The sequence below is a fragment of the Leptodactylus fuscus genome, chromosome 8 (genome assembly GCF_031893055.1).
Source record: "Leptodactylus fuscus isolate aLepFus1 chromosome 8, aLepFus1.hap2, whole genome shotgun sequence".
Classification (NCBI taxonomy): domain Eukaryota; kingdom Metazoa; phylum Chordata; class Amphibia; order Anura; family Leptodactylidae; genus Leptodactylus; species Leptodactylus fuscus.
In genome coordinates, this window is record NC_134272.1 from 30,728,850 (window position 1) to 30,745,795 (window position 16,946).

General features: G+C 42.2%; 1 protein-coding gene across 1 annotated transcript in view; it reads left to right on the forward strand.

Moving 5' to 3' along the window:
• LOC142216500 (aldehyde oxidase-like) overlaps nucleotides 1-16,946 on the forward strand; it is a 115,067-nt gene that overhangs the window by 90,094 nt on the left and 8,027 nt on the right. Inside the window, exons 19-26 of the mRNA XM_075284373.1 lie at nucleotides 1,246-1,368; nucleotides 2,389-2,485; nucleotides 4,514-4,638; nucleotides 6,935-7,068; nucleotides 8,844-8,931; nucleotides 9,661-9,747; nucleotides 12,844-13,035; nucleotides 16,132-16,359. Coding sequence (XP_075140474.1) covers nucleotides 1,246-1,368; nucleotides 2,389-2,485; nucleotides 4,514-4,638; nucleotides 6,935-7,068; nucleotides 8,844-8,931; nucleotides 9,661-9,747; nucleotides 12,844-13,035; nucleotides 16,132-16,359 — 1,074 coding nt within the window. The remainder of the gene's footprint in view (nucleotides 1-1,245; nucleotides 1,369-2,388; nucleotides 2,486-4,513; nucleotides 4,639-6,934; nucleotides 7,069-8,843; nucleotides 8,932-9,660; nucleotides 9,748-12,843; nucleotides 13,036-16,131; nucleotides 16,360-16,946) is intronic.

Sequence of the window (16,946 nt, forward strand, 5' to 3'; positions counted from 1 at the left end):
ATTGGCTATGCTGGGAAGAAGGACGTCTCTGGCTAATGGTCAGAAACGCCCTTCTGACCATAGAAGAGCTACGGTACCGGACCGTAAGCTCTTCACACCGGGCACAGATCGGGAAAGCCGACAGTGTGCTGAACTCAGCGCACTGTCAGCTTTCCGGCAGTATATAGAACTGCCTGTGGGCAAAATGGTGAAAGGTCCTCTTTAAATAAAGTGCTACCTTGTGTCTTCTCCCTTCACTGCTGGATGACGCTGTATGTGAGGCAAAGTGAACGAAGTAAAAAATACTTGTTAGGGAGCCTTCACATGGAGTAAACGCGTGTGTATTTTTGCAAAATACACACGTAAAAATAAGACTCCCATTGACTTCAATGACATTTTACAGGTGTATTTTTACACGTGTAAAAAATATCATTGAAGTCAATTTTGCCAAAATACACGCACGTTTCCTCCGTGTGAACGGACCTTAGCATAGTGTGTTAGTAAGAAATACTTGTTACATAGTGAGACTGTGTAAAGATTTAAAGGGATTCTACCATTAAAAAACTTTTTTTTTCTAGGTAACACGTCGGAATAGCCTTTAGAAAGGCTATTCGTCTCCTACCTTTGGAAGTGATCTCCATCGCGCCGTTCGTTCGAAATACCGGTTTGTACCGGTATGCTAATTAGTTCTTTCGCAGCGATGGGGGCGTCCCCCAGCGCAGGAGATGCGATGGGGCGTCCCCATTGCTGCTTGAAAACCGACTCCAGCGCTGCATCTGTCTTCTTCTGCATCCTCCCCTTCCTTCTTCGGCTGGACGTCGGACGCCTGCACAGTACGCTCTGTTCGGGGAACTTGCAGTGTCGGCACTAAAGCCGCGGGCATGCGCAGTATGTTCGGCGAAGTTCGCCGAACAGAGCGTACTGCGCAGGCGTCCGACGTCAAGCCGAAGAAGGAAGGGGAGGATGCAGAAGAAGATAGAGGCGGCACTGGAGTCAGTTTTCGAGCAGCAATGGGGACGCCCCCATCGCTGCGAGAGAACTAATTAGCATACCGGTACAAACCGGTATTTTGAACGAACGGCGCGGCGGAGAGCACTTCCAAAGGTAGGAGACGAATAGCCTTTCTAAAGTCTATTCCGACGTGTTACCTAGAAAAAAAAAGTTGTTTAATGGTAGAATCCCTTTAAAATGCTACATTTTAGCCTAATGGCTAATTTTTATGGTCTACAAGAAAATTAGAATTCAGCTGTGTTTCTTTTTGTAAAGGTGCACTGTGTTGGGTATATTATCTGCGCTGTTGTGGCAGACAAACCAGAGCGTGCAAAACAAGCCGCCAAAAAGGTGAAAATTGTTTATGAAGACTTGGAACCAGCGATTCTCACCATTGAGGTAAAACACTGATATATATATATGATAAAAATGTGAAGTATTGTTACAATACGCTGTATACTGAGTATCTGCTAACTGTATACCATTTTTCTTGAATTATCTCTTTATTAAAACATAGTGAAATAATGAATCACTATAAATAAGGCAGACACACTGACAAGCAGTTTTTAAGCCTATACTTTTAACCTCTTGAGCAGTATATTATTCACTTCGAGCTCACCATGCTGCCTGGCTTTGCCACTTTTTAGCATTTGTACCTGGTTTGCAACATCAAGCATTTATTTGATGGCTAAAGTAAGGTCTATTAAAATGGAGATATTTTGTATAAATCACAGAGTTTGAAGAATATAGCTCCAGCTATATAAATATATACTGCAGGCAACATGTTATAGAGCAGGAACAGCTATGCAGATTGACATATAGATTTGCGGATAAAGATTTAGTATTATTTGCAATTTATTGATCAAAACTTCTGCTCTTTCTGACCTTAGTGGGTCCTACTCAGTGACTGACAGCTATGTCTGCATGTAAACTAATAAAGGGAAGCCTGCCAGTCATTGAACAGCCATGCCCAGAATGAACAGGTCAATACATTTCAAGATGAATCTTTTCATATAAAACTAATACCAAATCCGCTCAGTTTCTCCTGCTCTATGACATGCTGCCTTTCAAAAAGACTTTGTTTTTAATATGACAAGTTCCCTTTAAACCATGCACCTAGCTCATCCATATATTGGCCAGCATGAAATACATATTTTCACCTGGAAAATGCATGCTCCCCCCCCCCCCCCTTGTCTCCATTCATAGGTTTGCAGAGTGGGGGGGACTGGAAGACTTGTTACTCTGCTCCCCCTGCTGATCTTCCACCTACTAGACTAGATGTATTGTTAATGAAGAGTCAATAACTAGAGAGTTATTAAAATATTAGTATATCACTAAAATAATCCATTTCCATGACTTGGTGTTTGACTGTATTTTTGCTGTGTGCTGATTTTGTGATATTTGTGCCCTTTACTAAAGGATGCAATAAAACAAAATTCCTTTTTTGAACCGGATAAGAAAATTCATTATGGTAATGTGGATGAGGGTTTCAAAACAGCAGACCACGTATTTGAAGGTGAGTGTTAGGCATTTATTAACTTATATCTGGAGTAATATCATATAAGTGGATTACATTAACTGTATATACATACATTAAACATTAAAATGTACATATATATGTGTTAAGGTAGATAGGGCCCTCTGACCTACTAGTCTCTGAGCAGCTTCACAGCTTGCACCAATAGTATGCCGGTCCCTGGATTTAGCGTATATCAGTGTATCACTTACTTATAATAAAGCACCTATGGGCCCAGAACTGACTGCAGTAAGGCCTTAGTCACACGTATGCACTTATTGAAGATGTGTGATAATCACGGACTGCACCCCACCTTACTACTCTCAGGTCCTGTGCTGTGCGTTATTAATCTCTATAGATTACAGATAAACTTTTTTTAATTTCCTATAATTTTCAGTTTCTGTGGGCTTCTAGAAAATGGACAGCACACGTAAGGCATAAGTATACTGTCTGTGATTTTCATGGACCCATAGGCTAAGTTCATAGGGGTATTTTGGTCAGGATTTTGAGGCCGTATCCACCTCAAAATCCTGACCAAAAAGACGTTGAAATCAATGGGAGCCGGTCAGTTCTTTTGTTCAAGAAAAAGAAGCAACATGCTCATTCATGGATTCGCCTCACGAATCCGCCTGAAGACACTCCCTCCTCCTAACTAGGTCCATTCATTGGGCCTAATCCGGACCGGAGTGTGTGACTGGATGCCGATGCACTGCATCGGCATCCAGTCACATCTACCCGTTTTTTGGTCCGGAAACTGAGGTGGCCTCCACCTCAGTTTCCGGAACAAAAAACCCCTTGTGAACCCGGCCATAGACTTTAATGGAGCTCCATGGCCTGCAAAATGGATTAAGGAGGAGCATGCCTCTGCCCTTTCTCCATGGAACAACAGTCTGTCCAAAACAAACAGGCGCCTATTAAAAGGAGGCCACACATGCAATTGTGATTTTCACAGGGATCACAGGTCCACAAGATGAGTATGTGTAGATAAGGCCTTTAAACACTCTGTGGCCCTGCCATACCCTTCTGTGCTATCTAACTGGCTTTAGTAATTCCCATAATTATCCTGATCTGGACTGTGAACTCTGTGATTTGGAGACAAAGGTCCACCTAGAATTAAGGGTTTACTTTTGGATGAGATCTAACTGCAACTACTTAGCACTTGGCCTGTCCAAGATTTTGTGAACTAACACTTAGAAATTACTATTATTTAGAAAAACTGAAAAGTTTACTTGTTTATCTACAAAGCTTACGGTATTTCTGTCACTTTTAACCCCTTCTATGTTGCAGCCATTTTTCATATTTCTTTTTAATTTTCTACTCCCCATTTTCCAAAAACCATAACTTAAAAAAAATATATAATTATTGGTTTTGTCTTATGGTCTTAAAGGGGTTGTCTAGGACCAGTAGGTAATTGAGACTGGTGATCTATCCACAGGATAGTCCATCAGTATCAGATCGGTCATGGTCTGACTCCCGTATCCTGTCCAGATTAGATGTTTCGGCTGCTGGATGCCATATACTGGGTAGGCTGGAAGAAGCCCCGCACCCATTCAAGTGAATGGAAATGGACCTGCAGTTCCAGATGCTAAATATACGTATACAGATATCCATACACTGCATACAATGTAGTGGTGGTGTCTAAAACTGCAGCCCTGCTTCTATTCACTTGTACAGGAGCAGGGCTGCTTGCAGCCGTATACCTAACATAAAAATGACACGTTAAGTATATTCTGTGGGTCAGTATGATCACACCAAAACCAAATTTATGTTATAATACTTGTAAAGAAATGGAAAACTTCAATAAAAATTTTTTTGTGTTGCCCTATTGTGATACCATTAGCTTTTTTAAATGACCATGTATGGAGCAGTATAAGGGCAATTCTTTGGCAAGACACTATAAATACCCTTTTGGGGACTGTGTGATATTTTAATCATATAATGAAAGCAGACCCTGGAATTATGGTATGTATTAATAACCATATATAAATACATATAAATGCACTCATCTTATTTTGTTTTATGATACAGGAGAGATATATATCAGAGGACAGGAGCATTTTTACATGGAGACCCAAAGCATCCGTGTTATTCCCAGCAAAAATGGCCAGGAAATGGATATCTACGCAGCAACACAAGATCCAACATACATGCAGGTGAGTCAAGAGTGGCCATCGCACACATTGCTCAACTGATGTGAAGAATAGTGATAAATGGTCCTAAATAGAGATGAGCGAACACTAAAATGTTCGAGGTTCGAAATTCGATTCGAACAGCCGCTCACTGTTCGAGTGTTCGAATGGGTTTCGAACCCCATTATAGTCTATGGGGAACATAAACTCGTTAAGGGGGAAACCCAAATTCGTGTCTGGCGGGTCACCAAGTCCACTATGACACCCCAGGAAATGATACCAACACCCTGGAATGACACTGGGACAGCAGGGGAAGCATGTCTGGGGGCATAAAAGTCACTTTATTTCATGGAAATCCCTGTCAGTTTGCGATTTTCGCAAGCTAACTTTTCCCCATAGAAATGCATTGGCCAGTGCTGATTGGCCAGAGTACGGAACTCGACCAATCAGCGCTGGCTCTGCTGGAGGAGGCGGAGTCTAAGATCGCTCCACACCAGTCTCCATTCAGGTCCGACCTTAGACTCCGCCTCCTCCCGCAGAGCCAGCGCTGATTGGCCGAAGGCTGGCCTATGCATTCCTATGCGAATGCAGAGACTTAGCAGTGCTGAGTCAGTTTTGCTCAACTACACATCTGATGCACACTCGGCACTGCTACATCAGATGTAGCAATCTGATGTAGCAGAGCCGAGGGTGCACTAGAACCCCTGTGCAAACTCAGTTCACGCTAATAGAATGCATTGGCCAGCGCTGATTGGCCAATGCATTCTATTAGCCCGATGAAGTAGAGCTGAATGTGTGTGCTAAGCACACACATTCAGCTCTACTTCATCGGGCTAATAGAATGCATTGGCCAGCGCTGATTGGCCAGAGTACGGAACTCGACCAATCAGCGCTGGCTCTGCTTGAGGAGGCGGAGTCTAAGATCGCTCCACACCAGTCTCCATTCAGGTCCGACCTTAGACTCCGCCTCCTCCAGCAGAGCCAGCGCTGATTGGCCGAATTCCGTACTCTGGCCAATCAGCGCTGGCCAATGCATTCTATTAGCTTGATGAAGCAGAGTGTGCACAAGGGTTCAAGCGCACCCTCGGCTCTGATGTAGCAGAGCCGAGGGTGCACAAGGGTTCAAGCGCACCCTCGGCTCTGATGTAGCAGAGCCGAGGCTGCACAAGGGTTCAAGCGCACCCTCGGCTCTGATGTAGCAGAGCCGAGGGTGCACAAGGGTTCAAGTGCACCCTCGGCTCTGCTACATCAGAGCCGAGGGTGCGCTTGAACCCTTGTGCAGCCTCGGCTCTGCTACATCAGAGCCGAGGGTGCGCTTGAACCCTTGTGCACACTCTGCTTCATCAAGCTAATAGAATGCATTGGCCAGCGCTGATTGGCCAATGCATTCTATTAGCCCGATGAAGTAGAGCTGAATGTGTGTGCTAAGCACACACATTCAGCACTGCTTCATCACGCCAATACAATGCATTAGCCAGTGCTGATTGGCCAGAGTACGGAATTCGGCCAATCAGCGCTGGCTCTGCTGGAGGAGGCGGAGTCTAAGGTCGGACCTGAATGGAGACTGGTGTGGAGCGATCTTAGACTCCGCCTCCTCCAGCAGAGCCAGCGCTGATTGGTCGAGTTCTGTACTCTGGCCAATCAGCGCTGGCCAATGCATCCCTATGGGAAAAAGTTTATCTCACAAAAATCACAATTACACACCCGATAGAGCCCCAAAAAGTTATTTTTAATAACATTCCCCCCTAAATAAAGGTTATCCCTAGCTATCTCTGCCTGTACAGCTATCCCTGTCTCATAGTCACAAAGTTCACATTCTCATATGACCCGGATTTGAAATCCACTATTCGTCTAAAATGGAGGTCACCTGATTTCGGCAGCCAATGACTTTTTCCAATTTTTTTCAATGCCCCCGGTGTCGTAGTTCCTGTCCCACCTCCCCTGCGCTGTTATTGGTGCAAAAAAGGCGCCAGGGAAGGTGGGAGGGGAATCGAATTTTGGCGCACTTTACCACGCGGTGTTCGATTCGATTCGAACATGGCGAACACCCTGATATCCGATCGAACATGTGTTCGATAGAACACTGTTCGCTCATCTCTAGTCCTAAATGGTCAGTGATGTCAGAGTATAAACTATGAATATATGTAAATATATTAAAGTATATATTCACCGGAGTGGTGATAGCAAAAATGGAACATCAGCATTCTCTTATGACTTTAGTAAAAAATTTTAAAAAACAACAACTTTCTAACATATTAAGACGTTCTGTATCACCAAATAATAGATTTTTGTGATTTTAATACCAGTCTTTTCTTAAAAGGGCTTAGTAGCGACAACTCTTGACATACCCTTTAACCGCATTAACTGCCATGTGAAGAGAATTGGCGGGGCATTCGGTGGCAAAATTGTAAAGACAGCCTACATAGCAGCAATAAGTGCCGTGGCTGCTCAGAAGTAAGTGTAATTCCAATATTGTGTATTTACTATAACCCTTCTTCACAACTTTCAAAGGACTGAAAGAGGAACAGAATGTGCAGTGTACTTTGGCGAATTTGGATTCACTCATTAGAATATGGTGACTCCAAATAAAAAAAAAATTGAATTTTTTTTTAAGAGGTACAGAATACCCCTTAAATAACATGTGACATGTTATATTGGCTGCAGTGTGAATGCCGTAAAAACAAGGCTTGTAAGAAGCTTGCCCAAACATAGTTTTTGTCCAATTCCACCCCATTCTGGTTTTGTTTCCAGCTTCTCAGTATATCATATGGAATAATAAATAGTAACATTACCAAGTACAATTTGTTCCGCAAACATTAAGCTCTCATACGGATCTGTGGATGGAAAAATAAAAAAGTTATAGGGTTTGGAAAGCAGGGAGTCAAAATCAAAAATATTTAAAGGAATTGTCCAATCTCTTTGAGGGCAAATAAATGTCACTGGGAGAATCTCCTGATCACCTTAGGGGTCCATTCAGACGGAGGAAAATGGTGTGGAATTTACCACTCTGAAAAAAAAGCGTCCCATGGATTTCAATGGGTTCTGCTAGCTTTTTTTTTTTTTTTTTTTCAGTAGTGGAATTTTCCGCTAGTGGAAATTCTGCTGGTGGAAAAAAAAGCTAGCAGAACCCATTGAAATCCATGGGAGGCTTTTTTTTTTCAGCGTGGAAAATTCCACACCAAATTCCTCACCATTTTCCTCCATGTAAATGGACCTTTTGGGCTAGTTCACACGGGGGGCAAGGAGGCGGATTTTGACAGCGTATTTCACCTCAAGATCCGCCTCTATACAATGGTGGTCTATGGAGACCACTACCGTTCACTTTTCCACTATCGGCATGTTGCCGATAGCGGAAAAAATAAGCGAGCTGCCCTTTCTTCAGGCGGATCCCGCGGCTCGCGGAGCCGCGGCTTCCGCCTGGCGGCAGCAACCTCCTGTGTTGGCCCATTCATTTGAGCCAACTCTGGAGGAGGAAGCCGCGACCGCAGCGGTCGTGGCAGGCGGGTTTTGACCCAAGAGTGACGCGGCTCCCCGCGTCACTCTCGGAGCCGAAATCCATCCCAGGGGCCCCTGTTTGAACTAGCCCTTGAACTCAATGGGTCTTTACGCGTGTATCACATTGAAAGCAATAAGTAAAAAAGCCTCACATTGACTTCAATGGGTAGTGCGTGTAAGACAGAACCCATTGAAGTCAATGGAATTCTGTTTTACTCTGCTCACTCTGAACGTGTTTACATGTCAGAATGAGCGGAATATTAACTCCATGTGAAAGCAGCCTTACGAAGTTCCATTCGTGTCTGTTTATAGGAAGTCTTGTAGCAGTACATCGGTTCTAAACATAATCCCAGTACCTTATAGAGGTGATTCTACATTTTCCAAACATGCTCCTGTTATTCAGCATTGGAGCCCCATTTTCATGTCAAATCATAATCTTATTTATATGTAAATGAGATGGAATTGGGCCTTAGCTTCTCTTTCGTTTCAGTTCTAGAAAATGAGCTCTTTGGAGCAATGAGGGTGTTGCTGCTTATCTCTTTGGAGCAACTACAACACCTTCATTGCTCCAAAGAGCTTATATCCATACTGACAAAGCAGTGATATCTCGGCAACTCAAGTAGCATTTGAGAAGAGAAAACCACCATTTGATTCAGGTGACTTTAGCCTATCTATCTGTGGGCCTGGACTAATCTGCTGGTTCTGGTGACTAATGTATTCTTTTTTTCATGTAGAACGAAACATCCTATTCGCTGTGTTTTAGAGCGAGATGAAGACATGCTAATAAAAGCTGGCAGGCATCCCTATCTAGGAAGATACAAAGTAAGTTATATAGAAAATTATTTCTGTCCAGCACCTGTTCTAATAAATAGCAGCCCCTTGCTGTTCCAGCGAACACGGCCATGCTCCGATCATCCACTAACTGGGGGAATGTGTCAGAGCTGGAGATTATTTGTTAGCAGCACACTATTTAAATATATATATTTTTGATGGATTGGGCAGCTTTGCCATGCTGTGACTCCATTCACTAACATGAGTGAAAGAGTTGCAGGGCAACACAGTGATCTTTGGTGACTCAACAAGAGTCACAGCCAAAGTCGTCAAAGAACGCAATGTTTTGAGAGTATTGTTATACCCCAGGAGGCAGCTGATCCCCACACAAGGCTATATAGGGATAGTCTGGGACCTTTATTGACATGAGGTCACTCTTTTTAGAGCGGTTCTACCCTCAGCAGGCAATATTGGCATCTTACAATGATATGCTCTGCAGTCTGTTTAATGGTGTAAGTGCAGGCACTACAGAGGACCTTCTTATTTTGTGATGGAGTGCCCCTCTGTAGACCTACATTATAGCCTTTGGTGTCTGTGTGGCATTGCTTCTCTACAGTGCTATTCACACTTATTATTATGTGGCACCACTTATGTCTGGTGCTATTCATACTAACTGTTGGGTATATATATATATATATATATATATATATATATATATATATATATATATATATATATATATTATTTACTTAACTGATATATATGCTTTATGTGTTTTAGGTGGGCTATATGAAAGATGGTAGAATTGTGGCGGCAGATATCAACTTATACAGCAATGGTGGATATGCTGTAACAGAATCTGTGTTTGTAAGTCTTATAAGAGTCTTTTCTTTCTCATCACATCATTATAAAGTTTGAGAGTCTGTAAATAGAAGCAATCTGTCTAACAACACCCCAACGGGGCCATGCATTCCTGTATTATAGTATTTACTTAAGTATCAGTTATCACAGTCACCTAAATGTGTTGCCTGATATACATCCATGTATCTCTTCCAGCTTAAAAAAAACAAAAAAACACTTGGTTTAACAAACCTATGCATGCGAAAGATTGGGAAGGGACATGCATTTGGACATAGACAACTTACGCTAGGTTCACACTAGAGCCCGGAATCCGTTCTCAGCTTTCCGTCTTCTGCATGCAGAAGACTGAAAGCTGTCAGACCGGGTCCGGCCGTGAGCACCGGTGAGCGTTTTATGCTCTCCGCCGCGAAACGTTTTTTTCTCTTTAGCACCTGTACATGTATATATGTGTGATATGTAGGAACTCCTCACATCGTACAAGTTTTTGGAAAGTACATTTTGTTTGCAGAGAGGAATTGCTTGTGTATTCACTTTAGTTGCTAGTAAATTTATGTACATTTTTTGCTTGCAATCTGCTGCAAAGTTGCATGAAGGTGGTTGTTTATATAAAACGTTAAGTTGTATTTGTAAAAATGGTATGCTGTGCAATCTCAAAAAATGGAGATTTTAGTATTGTAGCAGAGTTTGTTGTGTGCAGCATATATTTTTAACACATTAATGAATGATGACAAAATATTGCTTTGCTTCTATTTCAGTGTTTTTGAGAGTACGAGGTCTTGTTGATGATTGTGTTTGTAAATATAAATTTTGTATATCTTGACCTATTATTTTACATGTTTTTTGTGTGTGAACGCAAGATTGAATATTAATTTTACATGCAAATATATGTTTTCAATGCTTATTTAGAAAAAATAAAATAATTTGTGTTACAAAGTTACATGAAGGTGGAGAAGTCCATTGCTAACCCACTGAGACAAATGTAATCCTGAGGCTGTTTGCTTTCAAGAAATATATAGGGTCAGGCTAAAACCCCACGTTACATAGCGTTTTTTGGAGATTTTGCTGCATTTTTTTAGCCATAGTCAGGAGTAGCTTAAGGGTAAGTCCCCATGTAGTTTCCTATGGCAAAAAAGGGCTGCGCGAAAAACCACGGCAGCAACGCATCGGGTTTTTCCCGCATCACTTTTCACAGAAATTCCACCGAGGTTTCTTCTTCGAACTTTCTGCTTCAGTTATACCTATGGGGAACTGCCACTGTTTCTGTATATATAATTGACATGCTGTGATTTCCAAAACCGTCACAGAATCGCAGCTTGTCCGCTGCACGTATTTCTCCGCAAACTGGGGTGGGATTCGCTAGACTGTGACTGTAAAACGTGCATTTACGCCATGTGGGGCCTAAAAGCAGATATTTGTTCCTTCCAATTCTGATGAATTTAAGTGGTGTGGTGCATATAACTTTTGTTGTTACACTTGTAGAAACAAATATAAATTTATAGGCATTTATTTTTTATATAATGTACACTTTAAAATAAAAATTCTATGAGAAGGTACATATTCATATGCAGAGCTGAGTGACATTTTGACACAGTAGCCGGTGTCTGCTTTCAAAAAATATATAGGTATTGGGGTCTATAAATGCTGCAACTTACCAGGTTTTATTTGTATATCTCAAAAATATGAAAAATGTCCTGGCTATCAGAGGTGCAATATGTTCAAAAACCCCTGGCAGCAAAAGGGTTAAAACATAATATAACATCATAAATGAAGTTCAGACAATATCTGATTATAAAACAAACTAAAGATTTGCTTTTATAACACTATAGTAGTGTAAGAAGAAAGACAACTATTGACATACAATGTCAATAAGAAGGTAAAATAAGGCCGGCTGAATGTCAAGCATTTCTATCTGTCCTTGTAGAAGGAAACGCTCTGTGTTCTTGCCAAAGTGAGAGAAGACGTACTCAGCAATTATGGTATTTTTTTAGCTGGTGTCAAAGGATGAAGATATTTATAGAGCCAACATTCAGGTTTTATAACTCAGCCTTAGATTTTTATAATTTACAGGCTATGGACAGCATTTTGTTTTATATTGAATTGCATGTATTTTGTCTTACAGACGACCTTTCATGTCCTTGGGCACATGTAGTTTTATATACTGCTAGAAAGCCGATTTCACTGAATTCAGCGCACTGTCGGCTTTCCCATTATGTGAAGAGCTATCAGTGCTGTTACCGATAGCTCTTCACTGTCAGAAGGGCGTTACTGACAGTCTGTGAGGAACACCCCTCCTGACAGTAGTGTCCATAGTGCTATACTGTCAGAGGGGATGCAACTTACCGCCCAGTTATGACGCTGAGTGTTGAGAAACACCCTCCCCAGTACTAGTCTACGGATGAGTACTATCAGGAGGCAGCTTAGCGTCATAACTGGGCAGTAAGTTACGCCCCTTCTGACAGTATAGCGCTATGGAAACTACTGTCAGGAGGGGCGTTACTCACAGACTGTCAGAAACGCCTTTCTGACAGTGAAGAGCTATCGGTAACAGCACCGATAGCCCTTCCCCCAGAGCACATGAGGGGAAAGCCGATATTGTGCTGAATTCAGTGCACTGTCTGCTTTCTAGCGGTATATAAAACCGCATGTGCCTGAGGATATGAAAGGTCCTCTTTAAATAACTGAGAGCTCTCTAGTGGCTTTCTCCGCAGTCCCTCATATTTTATTTGATTCTGGGGAGCAGCACATGGTCCGTTTTTCAGCCATATTTACCGGCTTGAACTTCTTGCTGCGAGCAGGACTTTTAGCAGTATAGTTATGTATGATACTAGGAGTCCCGCTCCCAGCACGAACCTCAAGCTGGCAAATCCGGCTGATACACCGACCGTGTTTCACAGGTGTAACACAGGACTTCTGCTTGCTATGTAGTGGAGTACATGAATAGCTAGTAAAGTCAAATATAGCAAATATAGCAACATATGTAATTAAACCCAGTTATAAATAAATTCTTGTCAACATTTCAATAAAAATAATTGATACAAATGCATCTATAGTATTAAAAGTGTCTTTTGAATAATAAAATTTGATGTGGTCTACTTGTCACAGATAATGGAGATTTCGGTGCTACAGACAGATGCTTCATACCACATTCCTAATCTGAGATGCCGAGGAAGAGTTTGCAAGACAAATCTTCCATCAAACATATCATTTCGAGGTTTTGGGTTTCCTCAGTGTGCAATGATAACAGAAGTATGGATAGATCAAGTAGCAGCTAGGTGCAACTTACCTCCTCATAAGGTACGTCATGCTTTTAGATATGATTCATCTTTCATATTTCTTGCTCATTAGAGAATTAACAAAACGGTTGTAAAAATAGTAAATGGTTTTCAAATTTTGATTCCTTCCAGTGGCATAACTAAAGTCTTGTGGGCCTGGGTACAAACTTTTGTCCGGGGCCCCCTACCCCCTTCCTAGAACAAATTCTTGATATTTGGCCCCCAAATAATATTACATGATCCACTGTGGCCCCAACACAGTATTATGTGCTCACCAGTGGCGGCCGCACAGTATTTTATGCTCACAGTGGCCCCCACACAGTTTTATATGCTCACAGTGGCCTCACACAGAATTATATGCTCACAGTGGCCCCCACACAGTATTATGTGCTTCACAGTGGCCCCCACATAGTATTATGTGCTCACCAGTGGCCCCCACACAGTATTATGTGCCAACAGTGCCCACCCCCACCAGATCCTGAACTTCCACACCCCCTCTTGCTCATACACAGCCTACACCCCCATATACCCCTCTTGCCCACCTCACAGTCTGCATCCCCATCCCCCCTCTTGCTCACACACAGCCTGCACCCCCATGTCCCCCTCTTACTCACACATGTTCTCTTCCTCCTTACCTTCCATCAGTCTCCTTCCTTGTGCACTGTCTTGTACAACCCAAATAGCTCTGCCCACACAAGAGTCTGATCATATTCTAGTGGGCTTAAGGACCTTTGATGACGTCATGACGTCATCAAAGGTCCTGTAGCCCACTGGGATTAGCCCCGAAGTGGATGCACAGCCTAGGACAGGTGAGTATAAAGTATTTTTTTTATTTTTATACATCTCCCCTGGGTTTGCATTCAATGGCCCAGTCAGGCCCCTTTCCATTAACAATATGTATAGCGGTTGGGAAAAAAGGCTTTCCCCGATCTCTGTGGTCTGGGGCCTCGGCCATTTCCAGCTGGCCGCGGACCCCGTACAACTCCGGTCCTGGTCGCACCCCCTGCAACCACGATCGTTTCGCCACTAATTCCTTCAAGGAAACCTTTTGTTTCACATAAAAGTTAAACTGGCCATATATGTAATTTTTTTGCGGGACAATATCGCCAGTTTCATAGTTAATTTCTCTAGAGCTCGGTATCTGAAGTAAGGATTCAAGAGGTTAGTTATTAATCTGTCCAGTGGTTTGTTTTACTCAATGATATGCAGCATTAGCAACGTCTGACGTCCACTTATCTTCCTGCTCCATTAAAAATACATGTACCTTTGGTCAAGTCGATAGTGTAATGGAAGTGGGGTTTAATAGCTGTCAGCCAAACTACACGTATCGAATGTCTATACGGCAGTGACTCTAGCAAATATGTCATTAATGCTCTGCCCATATTGTTATATCTGACCCATTCCTCCATATCGTCCTGCTTCATGTTGTGTAAACCGTAACTTTATCTCATTAGTTTCCATATTTGTCATGAAAAGTACACTTTAAGGTTGGACATTGTAAAGTAAAATCAATAAGCACTCTTCCCTTGTGTCCCGGGAGACCGTGTGGTCTAAATGAAAGGTACTATTAGAAAGGGAAAGTCGGTAATGTTATGTATGGTGGGGCATTTTGCTTTGTGCAGAAAATGTTATGGACAATTCTGCCTCTTCAGTTTCCATTGTAGCTATGAGACAGGAAAGCGGTTGTAGTAAAATTGTAATGTCACTGAGACATTGGCGAGAGTCCAGAAGATTCAGCCATCATGCACGAGCGGGATTATGGACAAGCCCATTCACATGTTATACTGAGATGCACTGAGGGTTTTTTTTAGTTTCTTCTTCCTATTATTATTTATTTTTACAGCACCATTAATGGTCATGGTTCTGTACCTCTGGAAATGGCATACATAGAACAAATACAAGTGCAATAAGGGGGCGCTCACCCTTGTGCCCATTTCCGCCCACTTGGTCTGTGTCCTATTTCCCAGGAAAACAGCATAGAGGATGGCTTCCCGGCGATTAGTTGTAAAACCCTTTAATTTGAATGGGTTTTAAAGCAAATCGCCGGTATCCGTATGCAGCCTCTACACAGGGAAACCTCTTTTTTTGGCAGATATAGGTGATTCATTTGTCTGAGCTTCTTTTACTGTATATTGCTATAGTAATAACCATAAAAGCATACAAACTCTTAAACTGGACTACTGATTAGATAAATGTAGTTTCATCAGGATTAGACCTCTCCCACCTAAACCCATCCCCATACATATGTGCACTTAGCTCAGTTGAGCATGCATTATTTCTAAATTGGCATAAGAGAATAAGTTGCTGCCAAATACCTGTATCTGCTGCTATCTCACTTGAGAACAAAAGGTTTCATAACCCAACAGACGGGTCCTCCTTTCTCTTTCTGCTGTCATGGAGAAGTTGGGAAACTGCCATACACTTTACACGCTTGTCTGATCCCATCAAAAACATTGGGCCTGGTTACATTAATGTATATGGTTATCTTTAAACCTCTCTCAGTATTGAGAATACATGCACACTTGTCCTAGTGCATGTACATAGAGAAGGTTACAGGAATAGCTGAGTGTTTGGCCAACAGATATCTAATGTGTATGGGCAGCCTATAGATAATGACAAGTCACTAACCACTCCATGAATTGCAATTTATATGGCTTGATTACACCTTAGGGTGAATTTACACAGGGTTTTTTGGTCCAGTTTTTGACGTGGAATCCGTCTCAGAATCCAGCTCGAAAAAACGCCTCCCATTGACTTCAATGGGAGCCATTGCCCTTTCTTGCTGCGGATTCCACGGCAGAATCCGCCGCAGAGTCCGCAGCGCAACACTCTCTCCCGACTAGGCCCATTCATTTGGGCCTAATCCGGAGCGGATGGCGCAACTGTTGGAATGCCGCGACAGTCGCGCTAGCCGAGGTAGGCCTTTTTTTGGACCAGATTCTCAGGCGGATTCTCATGTCAAAATTCAGTCCAAAAACCCTATGTGAACTCAGCCTTAAAGAGACCATTTGTTGCTAGATAAGGTTACCCATATTCGGATGTAAATAGTATTCTTTTATATAGGGGTAATGTTATATTTGTCTTATTATTCGTATACGTATGTTACTATTTGCTTTAGGTTAGAGAGATCAACATGTACAGAAACATTATGATGGCTCCTTACAAGCAAGAGTTTGATACAACCAATCTGCAGAGATGCTGGGAGGATTGTATGAAGAGCTCCGCGTACCATGCCAGGATGGAAGAAGTAAAACGGTTTAATAGAGAGAACCGCTGGAAGAAAAGGGGCATAGCACTCATCCCCTTGAAATTTCCTGTCACCTTTATTGTGGCTTTTCAGAATCAGGTAATCATTCACTCAGTTACTAATTTCTGTTAATTATTCATACCAATATATTATATAACTAGTATAGCATAGTATTTAGCTGTCCTTACATATGGCTGGACATTAACCTCTTACCGCCGGAGGCATTTTTGTTTTTTTCACCATAACTTTTTTATTTTTCAGAATGGGGTGGAACTGGAGAAAAAGTACATTTGTGTGATTTATTTTTACAGACTTCGTTTTCACAGCATTCACTGTGCAGCCTAAATGACTTATCACCTGTATTCTATGTCTCGGTACAATTCTGGGGGTACCAAATTTATATACTTTTATTTACATTCTAACCCAGCAATAAAAATTCAAATCTCACTGCAACTTTAAAATTTTATGCAAATTAGGAACTGGGTGCACTGTGGGCGGGACTACTCTTGCGGCTCAGATTCCTAAGATCTCCTGCCTGCAGCACCTTGTGCACTGGGACATCACGCGTCTTTCTTCACCGACAAGAGCAGTTCTTCCAAAGGTCCGCCCCCAGTGCACCAACTGCCTCATTTGCATATCACTTCAACATTGTTTTTCTCCAAATCTACAAAAATGCCATACATAAG